The sequence below is a fragment of the Corvus cornix genome, chromosome 2, assembly GCF_000738735.6.
Source record: "Corvus cornix cornix isolate S_Up_H32 chromosome 2, ASM73873v5, whole genome shotgun sequence".
Lineage (NCBI taxonomy): Eukaryota > Metazoa > Chordata > Aves > Passeriformes > Corvidae > Corvus > Corvus cornix.
The window spans coordinates 102,485,824-102,503,821 of record NC_046333.1 but is presented as its reverse complement, the minus strand read 5'-3'; the positions used below and the strand labels follow the sequence as shown (position 1 = coordinate 102,503,821).

Sequence of the window (17,998 nt, the reverse complement as noted above, 5' to 3'; positions counted from 1 at the left end):
GGATACAGATCTGCAGCTTTGTTGTTTCTGGCAGTGGTAGAAATTACTTTGTTCTCCCTTTCTCTGGAAGCCAGCATAGGTGAGATCAGAGAGCAGAAATTGAAATGAGCTTTTAATGGAAATAAAATCATATGAGCCACAGAACAATGCAGTCACTCCTCCATTGGTATTTTTCTGCCACTCCCAGGGCTGGAATCCTGAGCAATAAGGAGGCAAATTACAAACACACCATCTGTCCTGCAACCCCCAACACAAGCTCTGTGCCACCTTGAGTAGTAATGATTTTAATGGACCTTTTGGTAGCATTCCTGTAGGGCAAACTTTATAACCTTACCAAACTTGAGGTTTTCTATTTCAATTGCTATCACTGGTATAAGATTTACAGGGGTTTATTATTTTTATTTTTTAACTGTGTTGACCCATTGTAAGCCAAGGGGGAGAATTCTTTTGCATTTCCAGGAAGGAAGAATTTTCAAAATTTAACGTTTGCCACACAGTGTACGGCCTTCATGAATTAATCATTGAGGGGGTCTATGTGTATTTGTTTACCAGGACTGGCTGGATAGTCATTAAATCAGTGCTAGGAACTTGCATCATGCCCTGGAGCATTATGCATCAGGACTGTTTTAATTGCTGCTGGAGGAATCACCATGAGGCTGTCTCTAATGCAGGCACCTGCTGCAAATGACTCAGTCCCCGCATTACCCTCCAGCAGAGTCCAGGTACATCTGCCAATATCTGTCATTATCTGAGGCACACTTGTCAGAACCATGCATCCCTTTAAGCTCTTGTGTGTTCCAGCAAGGGGCCCTTGTCAGTGTTTCTGGCACCTGCAGACTGCTGTGCACCTGGTATTTAAATGGCACCAAAATGTGTTTTGATTGTTTTCTCTCTTTAATGAACCCACCTGAGGGACATTTAGCTCTTTATCTAGTAGCCTGTTACCCAGTCACTCACATTTACACTGGTCCTGTGGAAATTCAGAACTAGCTTGCGCTGTTACACTAATCCATCTGCCAGAAGTCTTATCACAAAATCTGCAGGGCTCCCTAAGGAGACTTTTGTACTGATAATTTAAGCTAATGATTTCTAAACATATTTAGTCAGTTTTATGAAGACCTCATTAGAATGTGACTGTTTATTAAAAATCTAAATGAGGTCTCACAGTCATTTAGAAAAAGCATTGCTGAGTTGCATGAACAGTTCTTTGATAAAGGATGGTGAAGTGGTGCTTAGTTAAGGTTGGCCTAGGTTGATGTAACAACTTTTACCAAAAAAACCCTAAACAAATAAGCAGCCCTTGAAACAACCTTAAAAAAAGGACTCTGTCTTCTTCATGCTGTGATCAACAACTTTTCACGCACAATGAAGTTCACCAAAAGAAAATGACAAGTAATCAATGGTAATGGTCCAAGAATCAGAATTTTCCAAGCCACACATGGATAAATAAGATAAAATGGATAATGGATAAACAGCATAACCAAGAATTAAGACTCATATAATTATATCAGTGTGACAACAAGCTATTTCAAAGTAATGTATTTTGGATTATATTAATGCAGAAGACCTCCATGCCCATGTCTGTAAGTGGTAGAGCAACTGAAGATAGTGTAATTTCAGGGACCATCTTCACCTGAGAGATTTATCTTAATCTGGTGGATTATTCTATAAAAAACAAAAAATTTTATCCACCAGTGTGATGATGTTATGATCACCAGGGGTGATCATAAAATAGACACAGAAGAACATCTTGCTTACTTAACCAAGAGACTGCTCTGGAGGGCAAACTCCAAAAGACACAGAAAAGCAATGGGAACAGGATCAAGGTGTACTGGCCAAAGTCTCAGGTTGTTCTTGATTTGTTTCAGTGTTTGCACACATTGAAAGATTTCTGTCTCCCTTGAAGAAGCATGGTGGGAGGATTTAGAATATATTCAATTGTGCCATCTAGCTGTCACCTCCATCTTTGCTCTTGTTGGGTTGGTACTAATACTTAGCTGGCAGAATCAAACTTGGCATGTCACATTATTTGTCATTTGTCAGTAGTCACTTTCTCTCCCACTTGCTTGAGGCAGAAGAAATTTTCTAATACCTGACTAATAAATGGTGAAATGCACTGGTGAAATTCAGTGGAGGTGGTTGATAAATAAATGCACTGCAAGGACTTATGATTGTCTGTCATGCTTTTAATATAACAGAGTATTCACAAACAAAATCCCTACAAATAATTATAAAAAATAAAAGCTCACCCCAGGAGCATAGTAATTACAGTAATTAGAGTTTCTCAATTATTATCTGGAATTAGAAAACAGCCAGTGCTAATAGTGTTAATAAGCACACAAAAGACCCTCTTTTGTGAAAGGAAGCAAGGTTGACTACAACAGAATGGATGTGACACAAACGGGAATGAAGGTCAGCCGCAAACTGGTAAATAGCCCCCATGCCTGCGCCCACACCTTTGTGCTACCCAAACAGCCTCTTCCTAGGTGACATTTCCTTCCCAGGAGCCGGAAGGGCTCTATTTGCATAGGGGAAAAGAAAGAATACAGTGGTGGTTTAGCTTCTCCTTGGTTTGTTTTCCTGGACCTGTGGTTAACATGTTATATAGGTGGCACTCCTCTGCAGAAATGGGGATGACTCCGATTTTTCATGCTTAAAAGAGTATTGGGTTCCACACGACAGCGAGGAGATTCATACAATGGTCTTCTGACAGAGAGAATATCTCCTTGATGCTGGCTTGCTAAAAAGCATTACTTGTTATAAGATAAATGGTGTCAGAAAAGGGTTGCTTTTCCTAGGAAAGCCAGTATGGGCACAGCCCTAAGCAGTCATACGTTCATGTCTTTGGGTTCTCCAGATGTGCAGCATTGGTCAGCATTCAAGAGACATTTCTTGAATAGATTCAAATATGTTTCCTTAACAAATGAAACCCAAAAGTCTTTATGATGAACCAGATCTTCTTCAGATCTACCTGATGATAATTTGGGTTACTGACAGAGATTAGACATCCAAGAAAAACTGCTTGTCTCAGTTTGAGACAAGTTTAGGAGGAAAATGCTCTGGAATGAATGTCATCTCTAAAGAAGACAGGTTTCAGCGCTCCCTCCCCCGCTGATAAGAAAGGAATTTCTTGGATGAAAGTGAAAAAAACTATTTATTTAACAAACAAAGTGCCTGCAGGGCGCGGGAAAAAAAGTTAATAACTGTTAAGATGTGAAACCTCCTTGATGCAGAGAAAGTTGGTGGCTTTAGAGTTGTGTCTGTAGCTGGCTCCCGAGGTCCAAGGCCGGGATGCGGGGTTCCCGCCAGTCCGCAGGGTCCGATGATCTGATTCTCAGATCACAGCTAAGCCAAACAGTCCCAGGAAAAGCCACAGATGTCACTGGAGAAATGCTATTGTAGTCCCAGAGAAACTTCTTGCCTCAGCTAATAAAAAAAGGAGGTAGCTAAAAGTAAAGAATGTACTCTCTCCGCTGTGCAATCAGAGCCAAGCAACATGGGGGAGGTGAGCTCACACCGCACCGAGGAATTTCCCCCTTGGCTTCTCTCCCCCCTCTCCTGGACCCAGCTTAAAGCTATGGGACCCATTTCTGGGCATAAAGCAGACGATAGGGGAATATAGTATTATCATAAAATCACCCCAAGACACTGCTAAATAAAACCCTGACCAAAGACATCTTACTGAAAACAGATTGAAAGAAAAAAACAAAAACTTCATAGGAAATTTCATCGACATAAAAACTATGTGAAACTTCCAATGGACTTACCACCGATGCTTAGAATGAAAACAGAAATTTTTATCACAAAGCTATTATGAAGTCTGTACTTACACATTTTACAAGTTTTGAGAATCTTCCATGCAGAAGATCCTTCTAATAAACAAAGGTAAACTCAAATTGTATTTAAGATTCAGATCACCCAATACTGTGATCTTGCAGAGATGAAACACAGTCACTTTTCAGCACGTCTCACAAACAGCACATTTGTATTTAGTATAAATGGAAGAACACTCCATCTAATTGAAACTGCCTCTAAATGTAATAAGCCAAATTACCTACACTGGAATTAATTCAGGATACTGGTGTTAATGCTCCTTAGGAGGTGTGCCAAAGAGTTTGTATGCATACTAAGGTGACTAAAGTTTCATTTTAACTTTTCTACTGAAAGAAAGAAACAACATTTTATAAATAAGAGGGAAAAGGTAATTCTAGTCCCAACCTCTTAAATAGATAAACAGTGTCCTTCCCCATTCACAAAAAATTTTTTTCCTAATCATGTTTACCCTCAAAAAATGGAATTTGTGCTTATGATACATAAGCACAAGGTATTATATTCTGTTGTTATACTTTTAGTTTCACTGTAATTCTAGTATCTCTTATTGGATAGAGTACAGTTTATACTTTTACAGAATATCAATGAGATAAACAGAAAAACAATCAAAATTTTAAATTATTCTTAATCTTTCAAGTCAGTGAACCCTTCTAGTCATCAAAATAGATTTCATATTTCTGGATTTTTAACCAGAAATGACAAGTTTGCATTACTGCATTATACATCGTAGGGAAGGAACCCTTAGGGAAAAATTTGTCTGTTGTTCTTCAGGAAAGAGAAGGAAGGACTCTTTGCAATTATTTAAAGAAGATGTGCCCAGATTAGCAATGTGAGCATCATGAAACAGAACATCAAGCTGCAGGCATTCAGCACTGTCCCATGTCTCTCAGAGCAGACATGGGTTCAGCTCTCAGTGTTTTGTTGTATTCTCATCTGCAGGAAAAGCTACGTTTCAAAGAATGTTAATCAACACAGATTAATATCTTAATGCTTACTAATCCAATTGAGATAATTGACTTTGAGAAGTGAACAAAAGAGGTTTAAGGATACACAAATGCACTGACCCCCTTGTTGGACTAACTGAAGTGCCACCAAGGTGTAGGATGCAACTTTAGGTGCAGTTTGCAAAGAGGGAGGGGTTCAGCTTCTTACTTGAAATGTCAGGGCTAGCAAAATGGCTTCCTAACTGCAAGTCTCCTCACCTCAGCAGTCTTGAAATTATCTCTCAGTCTCTCTGTGAAGGGAGAAGTATCCTGGAGGCACAGTTTTACTTTACCCAGTAGAGTAACACGTAGATCTGTCTAAGCTAACATCAGATGATCAGGTTTTAGAGCCAGAAGGCAATCCACTAACTAGGTGGTGCTATCTACCCAGCTAATGGTATGATATTGCTCTTGGAATGAAACCATGGTTCAGAGAACAGGCTGTGCTGCTGGATGCAGGCACATCAGGTCCTTGGAGCACAGGATGTGAGAAATAGACCCGTGATTTCACGTTTGTGTCAGGAATTAAGACAGACTTCGAGGAGCTCCGGCTAATCCTGTAGCCACCCTCCTCATGTGTTCTCTGCTCAGCCTTTCATCCTCCAGGGCTGTACTGAGGTGCACTAAACTGCCTAAACATAAGCAATGAAACAGAGACAATCCACATTCTTCTGTTGGAATTGCGCTCTGCAATGGAGGCAAGAGTGCAACGCAACCCAAAGCAACCCTAAAGCAACTCTTCCAGACCAAATCTTCTTTATGGTCAAAGGACGGCCACACCATGGGTTTGGCCTGCCATCTTAATTTCATCTAACCAGTCTGCCAGTTGATGGCATGCTAACAGAATACCTGGGTCTTGAGAACAAAGGGATCACACTCATTTTGTCAGGTGGAAAACATTAGTTTCTGACTGCTGCTGGACATCTCCAGAAAGCCAGCTCTTCTGGGCAGAAGCTGAATGAGAGTGCACCCACCAGGCAACTTAGGGCTGCACTGCTGGGGCAGCTTAGGGCAGCAGAAGGTGGAGAACTATGTCAGCTCTGAGTCGTGCCTGGAAGAAGTTAGACTGAGCTAGTAAAATTCATGGAGACATCTCTCCCCACCCTGGCAGCTGTGAACAACATAAAGACTTCTGGCTGACTTCTCAGAGACCCATTCATCTGATGGTGCCAAACAGTATCTCAAATATTGTATTTCTCAATAGTCTTCCACATCTCTTTTAGAAAACTGTAAAATGAGGTATAAAACTAATAACAGGCTTGTTCAAAAGCAAACAAAAGAAAATTTTAAAAAGGAAGACTGGGTTTTATCTTCTGTCAAAGGTTGTTTTATAACATATAAAATGTTCTTATATCATAATACATTTTTTGTTTGAAAAGTATTTAAATAAAAAAACTTTCAATTATTGGATATTCTTTTACTTGAAGTCAGCCAAATAAAAGTATATGATGTTATCCGAGCTACATCTGTAAAAGCTGTTAAAAATTTTACCAGTGAGCTTGGTTGGCTGTTTCATTTTATAGCCGAGAGGTTTCACTTCAAAATTTATGTCTGACTTATCGTCATTACTTAGTTCAGGATTAATTTTAAATTAGAATGTATAATACTGCTCTTCACTAATGACAATCCATGCAGGGCATAGTCAGTTATATCACCCTCTTGCTAAGAATATTTCAGAATCAAAGGAAATTGGAAACTTTGAATAATCAGTGTTATTTAAATGGTGCTGTGTGGACTACAAAGTGTATTTCACAGCCAGCTCACATATTAAGTCTGTAATACTACTCCTATTCCAAAATTCTAGGTAAATGAATTACTGTCCTGACTTTCCTACTGCCTTTAGCTACATGTGTCACATTTCCAAACGGTTAAATATATAGCTTCAGAAGTCACAATTCATGTTCATTAGCCATCCACAGCCTACATTATTTGTTATATTTAGAACTAGCAACTACAACTTTCCACGTTCTTTTTTAATTTTAAGTTTCACACATTGGACTATTTTACTGGGGGATGGAACTAGAGAGTGGAAGTAGATAATTCTCTTCTCCAGATTTCTAAAATTATTCGTAAAATAAACATGTTTGAAACAATTGGACAGTGTACCTTGGGATGAATAGATTAAACCAGAGCATTTTCATTATGTCTCTGGCAATCATCCTTTTATCTCATCTTCTGATGAACATCTGTATTTTTTGGCATGTGGTAAGATATAAATGTGGGGTGTATGTGAACAAACTCTCAATTATAATTCTGCTCAGATGAGATTTCAAAATTATGTTTTCTGGTTTGAGGATGATATTTACTGTTATGGTAGCAACTGTGTGGAAAAAAAAAGTCTAGTGCATTTAATATTCAGTTCTGGAATCATGTATCAATTATTTAGTTAAACCTTCTGTTAGTAAGGCTTTTTTTGTAAAACACGTACCAAATGTTTATAAAATGGAAAAGAGATTCATCAAGTTATGGTAGCTAAAGCTGTGCTAAAAAGAAAAAATGAGCATATGCTACCAGCAGTGTTTCTCATATTTAATGAGTAAAACCATATTCTATTTTGTTGCAATTGTCTTGTCTTGTACAAATAAAGGCTCTGATCCAATACGCATTTATAAATGTGATTTTGATTTCCGATAGTTAATCTACTTCTGTCTTTAAGACACCTTTTCATTTATTTGGGTGGTCCTAGAGGAGATGGGAGATGTATCTTTAAGCATTTACTTGACTTTTGGTTCATCAGGAGTCCATGGAGTTCTCAGGTCCAGAGCTCAGCATGTGCAGAGCATTGCAGAACAAGAGCCAAAAGTAGGGGAAAAGCCTGAATTAAAATAAAGTTGGGTTTAGGGTTTTTTTGCCTGCTAGTAAGTGAATCATCAGTTGGTCTGTGGCTCTGGCTGCAATTCTGGCATGGTTCCCATGGCTTTTACAGCCCCTATTCCACTTGGGAGAGTTTTCAGGAAATTGTGTTGTCATGGATCCTTCTGCTCAGCTCCAGTCTGCTCCGTGCCCAAAATCCCCTGTGCAGCAGAGTAAGAAATCCCCAGCGGGGCCAAGCTGCATGCGGCACAAAAGGCTATAACTTCTGTGCAACATCTCCCAGTGCTTCCCTAATTATTCCACTGTATCATCTTAAATAAGGTTTAAAAAAGAATGGAATCAAATCCAGCAGCTGAGGCATAAGAACACAGGGACTGTGGTCTTCTAAATTGGTCTTTCTGAATTGTCTCTAGTTGTTAGCCATAATCCAGACTGTGTGGACTTAGCAAGTTAGAAACGAGCATGTTTTCCTTCAAGGAAAGAGCAATTTCATTCAGCCAGGGTTGCTTTTTTTCCCCTCCGATTGTTTATTTTGCTTAACTAGAGCTGTTTCAAGGATGGCAGGCACCCATCAGAAAGAAACAAGGCTAAAGTTAGCAACAGAGACGTGCTGATGAGCAGTGCTGTGCCTGGGATCACTGCTGCAGCTGCTCCCTTCCTACGTGCATTGGCCCTCTCTGTGTGGTTCAGGTTCCACCTATGGAACAGATACGTGAACAGACAGGAAAAGGGAATCAGCTCCAGAGAAGGGGATGTCAGTGGGCTCCAGCCCAGAGGCAGTGTGAATTGTCTTACTCTTCATGAGGAGTCAAAAAATCATCTTAGCCATAGGTAGGAAAACCCTGTTTCAAAGAGTTTCTGGCAATGACTATAAAAGGGTCAGTTTGCTGGCCTGAGGAATTTGAACAATGTAAATTTTCTGGATTATTTTAACAACACAGACAAAACAATGAGCATTCAGTGTTTTTCACTTAGCTTCCATGAGAGGATTTTTGGAAATGCATCTGAACAAGATAAGATCTGAATAAATATCAAGTAGATGCAACAACAGATAGCAGCAGTAGCTACTAAACTGCTTGCAGCAACGTTTAATGCTTTTGAAATGTTTGTTCATTGCTTACAGTGGATAGATTCGCTTTAGAGATGAATATGCATTTGTCAGAGATCCTGTTGTTTAGGCATCCTGGGAATGGCCCTCAGTTTGGTCTTTGGTGGGTGGAAACCTTCTCCTCCCCTCTGGCACCCTGTCAGCTTGCTGGCTCTTGAGCATGGTGGGGGGAGCAGTCTTGCTACCCTTGCCCTCTTCCAGGAGTGCCGAGCACTGTCCAGGGTCCCAGCTCCAAGCCTCTCACCATGGAAGGGAACTCTGGTGTTGCCAGTCGTCCTGAAACCACCCTTAATACCAGATGAAATCTGAAGACGAAAAAGAATTTTTTTAGCCAATACTAATGTGGTTACTAGGTCTGAAGACAAGCATAGAAAAATAAATAAAAACCTGCTTATAAAGCTACCTGAACTTCAGCTCTGCTCTAGGAGCTTTCCATCAGCTGTGTAAGCAGGAACAAGCTGTTAGGATGCTTGTATAATTTTGTGGCTGGGAGCCAGCACTTCTGACCAGACTACTACCCTTTTTCTCTGAAGAGGATCCTGATGTGGGGCTGTGTTTTTCCAGCCCTTCAACTCTATTCTGATTCAAGTTCTATTCCGATTTAAATTTTATCCTGCTAACAAGTCAGAAAAAGGGCCAGAACTACTGACCCTGCCTGGACAACCTTACTGTTTTATCAGCCAATGTCACTACTGTGATGGGGTGAGATCTCCCATCCATCCAGACAGTAAAGAAGGGTTGTACAGGATTATCAGCTCCATTCTGGAAACAAATGCTTAGGAAAGTATTTTCTTCTTCTTCTTGACAGGACAGGGTTTGACTCTCTGCATAATCCTCTATATACTGAACCTGGAGTTTATATAAATAAATCATTTGAATCATGCATTACAGTTTTCAGTGTATGCTTATACACACATTCATCTGTTTTACCTTTTGCTCAAGATTAGACATGGTAGTAATCCAAACATTTTTGCATGAAAATGTGTTTGAGAAATACTCGTATCAGTTGTGAAGTTGAATTTTTTTCTATCAGTTTTCCATTGAATATTTAAAGTGCTTGAGTTTTTTACCCAATTCATTTAAGTGCTTATTTAGGTAAACTAGATTTAAGTGTATTAAAAGATCCATTTTTAATTTTCCCTTTGGTGAGAGAAAGAGAGAAACTGTTCCATGCAGCAGATGTATAACAGATGCCACTCCTAGCATGTACAGCACTACTGGATGGTGGCCAGATGCAGTGGTGATAGCATAGCTATTACCATGATAAAGCAGAGTAAGAGAGAGATATAAGTAATGTGTTAGCTTCCCAGCCCACCACTTTGTCCACACAAATGGGAAGGAGGAGAAAATTCTTAAGTCTGTCAGCTATCTACATCATCATATACAGTCCTCAAATCATCCACTTTTAAAAAATAGCAGTTTAAGTTGAGCTAAGTGAGAGGAATCCTACCCGTAATGTTTGGAGTTATCTAGTGAATTAGTAGTTAAGCTATATAGAGTTAGAATAGTTAAAGCCAGGGCATTAAACTCAGCTCTTGACTTCAAGCACTGAGTTTTGCTATTTGACTGCTCATCAGTTCCTTTGGAAAGTTAATCTGAGAAAACAGGTGCTTTTCTAAAAATAAGAGATTCATACAATAAATATCTTGAGTTAGAAGGAATCCACAAGGATCATCAAAGTCCAGCTCCTGGCCCTGCACAACACCATCCCAAAGAGTCACACCACGTGCCTGAAAGTATTGTCCAAACACTGCTTGAACTCTCAGGTTTAGTGCTGTGACCACTTCCGTGGGGAGCCTGTTCCAGTGCCCAACCACCCTGTGGGTGAAAAACCTTTTCCTGATATCCATCCTAAACGTCCCCTGACACAGATTCAGGCCATTCCCTCGGTCCTGTCACTGGTCACCACAGAGAAGAGATCAGTGCCTGCCCCTCCTCTTCCCCTCATGAGGAAGCTGTTGACTGTAATGAGGTCTCCTTCCTGTCTGCAAAACACTTTTATTTTAGAAGGTAGAAAGATATTTTTGAGACAAATCAACAAGTAGCAGTTGGGGAAAAAACTTCTGGTGGTATTTGTCCCTCTGGGCACACTGCTTTGGAAAGCACAGAAAATGAACAGTTACCATAACTGAACTGTGCAGGGTATAAATATCCTTTGTGCTCCAAACAAATTTGCCTTACTTCACTAACCACAACACAAAGCTCACCTGCAACTCTGAAAGCTGTCTTAAAAAGAGAGGAGGTAATGTCCCTCAAACACTAAACATTTCCACATGCAGAAAATGTGACCATTCTGTGCATGATTGCATTTTAAATCAGAAATCATTGCACAGAATGCAAAATGGATTCTGTATGAACCTTCTAAAATAAATGAACCTTAATTTCTTTTGTATTTTTTAAAGGTCAAATGCTGCAAATACTGGCCAGATGACACAGAGATATATAAAGACATTAAAGTTACCCTAATAGAAACAGAGCTCCTGGCTGAATATGTGATTCGAACATTTGCTGTAGAAAAGGTAAGTTTCCAAATTCAGTTTTATTAAATACAGTAGTATCTGCCACTTCCATACAGATTCAACAAGGAAAGTTAAATCTTTTGACTGACATCCTGGGTTTGTAGGTATTTTTGGGTAAACGACTACCGCCCTCTTATGGTAATCCGTGTTTTTCTTTAAATGCAGCCACTTCTGTCTGCTTTTCATCACTGTTGGCCCCTGCCTGAGTTAGAAAAAGTGATGTTCCTTGCCTAGGAGAAATCGAAGCCTCCCTCCCAGCAATCAATTGAGAAACACATTTGTGCTGCTTTCCTGACTTATGTTGCCCACAATCATTTTCTGTCCGTACCAGAGGCTGCATGCAACATTACTCAGAAGTCTCTGGTAGGGAATACCTCTTATCTCTTGGGCCAGAGTGTGCCTGGTCTGAAGAGAGACAGCTCTAACAAACTACTGTTCTTCTCAAAGCAATTTCCCTTCTTGGGGAAATTGGAGTCTGTCTTTACATGGAGAGTTCCAATCAGTGTGTTGTATTACTGCTTGTTAGAATAATGCCATGCATTTGTTTGATGCTTTGTAGCTTGTAGAACTTGTAGCTCCCCCAAACAGCTTGCAATATATGGAAAACATACAAATAACAAATAAGGTACCTACTGAAAGTGAGAACAGGCAGGGTCGGTGAAGTGTACCATGCATTTTGTGTCAATTCAGCAGTTTCATTCAGACTCGTTAAAGGCCTGAAATGTTTTAATTGTATGTATCAGGATTCATTTGAGTTGTAAAATTCCAAGGAAAGGGCCTCTTTGGAAGACTAGATATTCCTAATGGCACACTGAAATAATGCTCCCTCACCATGAGTAGATTTTCAACTAACTAGCTTAGAAAGCTTCTTTTGATTTAGTTGCAGTACCTGTGATTTATTGGTTCTCTCTAATGCTGAACTAGTATTCATTTATGGGTTTGAAAAACATAATATTTAGCATCAAAGAATCCTGCACCAGGTACCTGAAACTGCCAAAAACACTACCCCACAGGGTCTCTGTACATATGTCCAGAGTAACAAAGGAATTAGGGTTTTTTCTTGTTTTACTGTTCAGTCTTATACTTAAATATGCATCCATACAGAAACCTGAGGGTAATGATAATAGAATTACGTGGTTTGAATGAACTGAAATATTGTATCATGTTTACCACTATACATATTGTTTATTGAATTCACTCAAGCCTGTTGTTTCCTTGCATTTAGGTATTTTTAATAAACAGATGAGAAATGTTGGCTCCACTTTGAAGTAGATGAAGCACTGGTTGATTTCTATTCTGCAAATTTTAAGCTCATGCTTTGATGTTAGCTTTTCGCTTCTTAACTGGGACTGAAGAAAAGACCTAGAGGATTTTACAGTTGAACATAACCAAACTGTCTTGAATAAGTGCATTAGAACAGATAGAGATAAAAGGCACTAAACATTTTATTTCTTTTAAAAAAATCTCCATCTGAAAAGATTTCATTTAGACACTGCTTTTTAATCGTTGGTAGTTTTTCAGTAAGCCTCTAAAAGCAGTGTCAGTGTGGTTTGAGTACATTTGGTTTTACTCTATTTTCCGTATTTTTTAACTCTTCCAATGGTACTGGAACATTAAGTCTGTACATCTCTTGCACCATATTTCTCTCAAGTTTATATTTCTGATGTACTGGGACTGATACTTTTCACCTTCTCTAAGTCAAGGTGCATGATGAGGAGAGAACACCCTAACCAAACATGCAGATAATACTAAGTGAAAGGTGGTATTGGAACACACTGGAGTCTCAGTTCCAAAGGACTTGCACATTTGGCTAACAGGAACTTTAGTCATTCAACAGGAAAAATGGCAGAGTTCTGTGCCTTAGGTGGCCTAACCCCCTGTGTCAGTACAGGGTGACTTCTGGGGACAGCATCTGATACCCAGAATGATTTGAAGATTTAGCACATATGAACTGCAAGGGTGGGAATAAAAGAACTGGCCTTGTCCATTCTGGTAGAGATGAGGAGGAGGGGTAAGGAAGATCTAATTCTAGCCTTCAGCTACCTCATAGATGTTTGGAAAATCAGAGGAATCAAATACTCCAAGACCTCCAGTCCGTTCTGACGATCCTTTCTGTTTGTTGATGAACATCTCATACCTGCTCCTAAAGTACAATTTAGAAGTTGATTTGTTTGAAGATAAATTGATCACTTAATTTTTTTTTAAATGGATATTGTGTGGTAGGAGGATAACACTGAGAAAATTGAACCTAAAAGTGCAGTCTGATTTTGAAGACCATTTCCTTGATACGCTTTGCATTGTGTGAATTAAGCAGTTCCTTTGGGTTTCTTCACAACACAACAGTTAACTCAGTTGAGTAAGTCATACATGAATAGTAACATACAGCAGAAGCATAAGTTTTTGTAGAATTTTTTAACATCCTAAGGTTTAGCAGTGCACACCATTTTCTGTTTGTTTCAGCTGAAAGAAAAAGTGAAAAATACAGTCTCTCCCAGCTGAGCATATGTTTTTATGATTCATGCAGTTGTGTGCTATTTTGGGTTTAGAAACCAGCAGGAAAGCTAGATACAAAAATCATTCTTTTGTAGATATAATAAGAAAACTCATTAAAAGTATCCTATATGCAAAACCTTTCCTAAGTAGCTGTTAACAATGACAGACAAAAATGCAGTCAGCCTGACAGACAGCCTTTTCACAACTAAGGCACAGGACATAACCTGATCTGTGTAGCAGACGGGCACATTGCTTTAGAGGGGCAGGTTTTTTTTGTAAATTGTTTGAAAATCTCGGCTGCATATAGTATGAAGAATTTGTATGGGATACTCACTTCAGTCCTCAGCTTGTATAATCATGGCATTGCTTTTTTCTGTGGGATCTTTGTTTCTTGGAGGGTCACGGGTGGTTTTTACATGCAACGTAAAAGTGTTTGAGACACTGCGTCCACTAAGCAGAGCCATCTACAGAGTTGAAGCTCTTGCTTACAGTAGCAAAGAGACGTGTTTGCTAGACTGTCCTAAAATGCACATTGTTTTCTCTATTCCTGGGCTTCAATATGCTTTAAAATTGGTTTTTAGGATATAAGGTCATTTCTGTTTAAAGGGTGTGATCTCCTCAGTCCACACCACTGCCTCATATGCTCTTAATCCTCTCCCTTTCCTGCCTTTTTGTGTCAATTTCCAGGGGAGATGAGATATTCCTCTGAGTAGATGCCCTGTCCCCACAGTCCCCCAGCCTGAGCTGTCAGACTCCAACATACACTAAGTCCTCTCTAGTCCTGTAGCACTGGCTACACCACTGAAAATCCCAGACTAATGCATAATAGCAATAAATTAGGAAGCTTATATTACTTATTATTCAAAGAGAATAAAACCTTTTATATGCAAACCATCTCAAGACAGAAAATACATCTTTAAGAAGAAAAGCTGTAAACTACCAGTTATTAATATTGTTGACATTTAGTCCAGCCTAGACATGATATGCCATAATTTTGCTGTTTGCTTATGAACTATGCATGATGGCCTCCAGTCTGTGGATTTCTAATGAGAATAAAATACTGGCAGCTACATTTTTAGAGGGGGAAGGGAAAATAGAAGCAGTAAGAAAATAAAACTTAGCATACACACTTCTAATATCCAAACTGTTCCCCAAAGTCACACAGAAAATTACTTACACAATCAGCTTCTCATTCATACCTGTCTCACCATATCCATGTCCTTGTAGACTGTGGCAAATCACCTGAAGGGTGAGCATGTGGAGGGCTATAAACACAGCCCCTATGATTGGAGGTGCGAAAAGGTTTCTTATTATTCAGCTTTTTCCTTCAGACCAATGAAGGAGACAAATGATAAGGAAAATTATGCTGAAGCTGTAGTTCCCTGAAGACAGCAGCAAAACCCCTGTGGAGCAATGGGAAAAGAAAAAGTCATCTGTGCTCTGTGTTCAGCCTTGCTGCTGACCTGTTCTGTGATCATGGCATGCATCCTAAGGCCACAGTTTGCAAAGCAGCCTAGTACTTAAATATGGGGATGAGCATTTCTCTTGTTGCTGAAAGTTTCTGACCAATCTGGTGCTTACTCAATTTTGTTGGAAGGCTTTGAAACCGGTTGATACCTAACCTTTCAACTTGCTCTCCTCCTATGAGGAAGCTCTCCACCAGTCTGTACAGATCATGTTGGTAGGGGGTGGACGCTTTTCAGCAAGGCTCAGACTTTTGAAGATTTCAACCCTTGCCTTTTTAACAGAGAGGTGCTCATGAGATTCGGGAAATACGTCAGTTCCACTTCACAGGCTGGCCAGACCACGGTGTCCCATACCATGCCACGGGCCTGCTGGGATTTGTACGGCAGGTCAAATCCAAGAGTCCGCCAAACGCTGGCCCTTTGGTTGTTCACTGCAGGTAGGTAAAACACAAATCTCTCTGTTGTGGTTTGCACTAAACTCAAGACCTACTTTGCTTCTCCTTTACTGTGTATTCCCCACATAGGTTGCTGAAGCCACTGGAGCTCTACTCAAAATAACTGTAAACAAGAATACATGTTTTTATATATATATATAAAAAAACCAAATACATATGCAATATATAAATGAGAGTAAAAAATTGAGTCTGATGTCCTGCAAATGCCTAGCTCAATTTCAGTAATCATCCAGTTGATCAAGTACCCTTGAGATGAATCCTTACACCTTTTACATCTCCAACACACTGCTGCACATTAACTGTGCTCTTCTTCTACTTTAGTGCTGGTGCTGGCAGAACTGGATGCTTCATTGTCATTGACATCATGCTAGATATGGCAGAACGAGAAGGCGTTGTAGACATTTACAATTGCGTGAGAGAGCTTCGATCCCGGAGAGTTAACATGGTGCAGACTGAGGTATTGCTCATCTACTGGAATACTGCTTTACAAGAAAAGATACTTTTCTAGCCTATAAATATAGAGCTTTGTAGTTGGCACCCTCCAGAAAGTAGTTTATTCAGTCACATGCAGAAAATAATCCCCCCCTAAACCTGAAGCACCCCTGCCCAAACAAATGCACAGCTGTGCTTCACTGAAGGTTCACAATATTTCTTAAAAAATAAGGAAAATCAGGAATGTTTCCTCTCTGGGAAGGATTCATTCTGGAGTACATCTTGTTGAGGCTTAGTTTCATGATAGCACCTACGAAACTGCCCAGGGGAATGAGGAAACCAGAAACATTCTGAGTTTTATTATGGAGTGTTACTGCACTTCTCTAACTATTTGTAGTTCGTTTAAGGCAATCTTTCTATATTCATTTCTAAATGAGTGTGATAAAGTTTTTTAAACTGTGGTTGTTCTTCTGGTCTTGCTTCAGTGCTCGTAAACTGAAGAGAGAAGTAGCAACCATATTAGTTGTTCTGGTTTATTTACCAAAATACTAATGCTCTATGCACTCTATGTCAGTAACTATCTATTTTAATTGCTTTACCAGGAACAGTATGTATTCATCCATGATGCTATCCTGGAAGCCTGTCTTTGCGGGGACACATCTATTCCAGCTTCTCAAGTTAGGTCTGCTTACTATGAAATGAATAAACTGGATCCTCAAACAAACTCAAGCCAGATCAAAGAAGAATTTAGGGTAAGTAGTGGCTAGCATTGCCTAGAAGCCATAGAGTTCAGCCATACTAAAGACTTCTGCTTAAGTGTTTATAGCCATATGAATTTTGTAACAGGTCTAGGAGAGAAAGACTGCAAAAAAGGGGAAAATAACATGTCACTCATCTCTACTGAGTTATGCTGAATCATAAAATAATGCAGTGGGGTAGTAGTAAAGTATTCTTTTTGCTGAAGGGAAGTATGTCGATTCCTTCCACTGTCCTTTCTCCAGAAGGCAGGCTACTCTGCAGCTGTCTTTGAGGTTATTTTTCATAATTTTATGCTTCCAGGATTTCTCTGCTTCCAAACCTGCTGACTGTGATGTGTTTTCATCTCTCTGCATATTGATTCCCACTGAAACTGAATGCTGAGCTGATCTATTCTTCAATATTTTGGGTTGCTTTCACTGCTGTGTTAATTTTTCTGTTGCATTGTTTACTCTCTCTGAAAGACTTTAAATATGGTGACTCCGACGCTGCGCGTAGAAGACTGCAGCATCGCGCTTTTGCCGCGAAACCATGAAAAGAATCGCTGCATGGATGTGCTGCCTCCAGACAGATGCCTGCCTTTCCTCATCACGATAGATGGGGAAAGCAGTAACTACATCAATGCTGCACTGATGGATGTAAGTCTCCACCACATCATTAATACTAAAAAGGCAATAAGCAGCCCTCCAAACTGAGCCATGCTAGAAAATGGAGTCAGCATAAGAAGACTGAAATCCTTCTAGCTTGTTTTGTTTTCCAGAAGCATGGCACAAAATCTTTAAACTCCCAAGTACATTTGGGATCACACATATGTTATGTCACAGCCAAGGTTCCAAAGCCATGCTCAGAGAGCAATTCAAGGAGTTTTGATAAATTAAATCTATCTGGATTTCTCCCTAGTGCTTGAATTTTTAACCATCTGGCCTAGGAAAACAAGAGTTACCTATTAAGAGACTCAGGCAGTTAAATAGAATAATAAGGTTTGCAGCAATATTTCAGTTCCCTTTGTTTATAATTTGAATAGTAATTAACAAAAAAAATAATTGTCTGTCAACACAAGATAGTACACAAGCCATTACTTCAGCCTTCCCGTTTATTTCTGTTTGAATGAATGGTTCCTCTTCATGTGTGTGTGGAGTTT

General features: G+C 39.6%; 1 protein-coding gene across 11 annotated transcripts in view; it reads left to right on the top strand.

The window, feature by feature from the left end:
• Window positions 1–17,998, top strand: part of PTPRM (protein tyrosine phosphatase receptor type M) — a 453,496-nt gene that overhangs the window by 420,165 nt on the left and 15,333 nt on the right. For all 11 annotated transcript variants that reach the window (XM_039549187.1, XM_039549181.1, XM_039549179.1 and 8 more), the window contains 5 exons: window positions 11,139–11,255; window positions 15,497–15,651; window positions 15,991–16,126; window positions 16,704–16,853; window positions 17,322–17,495. In XM_039549187.1, coding sequence (XP_039405121.1) covers window positions 11,139–11,255; window positions 15,497–15,651; window positions 15,991–16,126; window positions 16,704–16,853; window positions 17,322–17,495 — 732 coding nt within the window. The remainder of the gene's footprint in view (window positions 1–11,138; window positions 11,256–15,496; window positions 15,652–15,990; window positions 16,127–16,703; window positions 16,854–17,321; window positions 17,496–17,998) is intronic.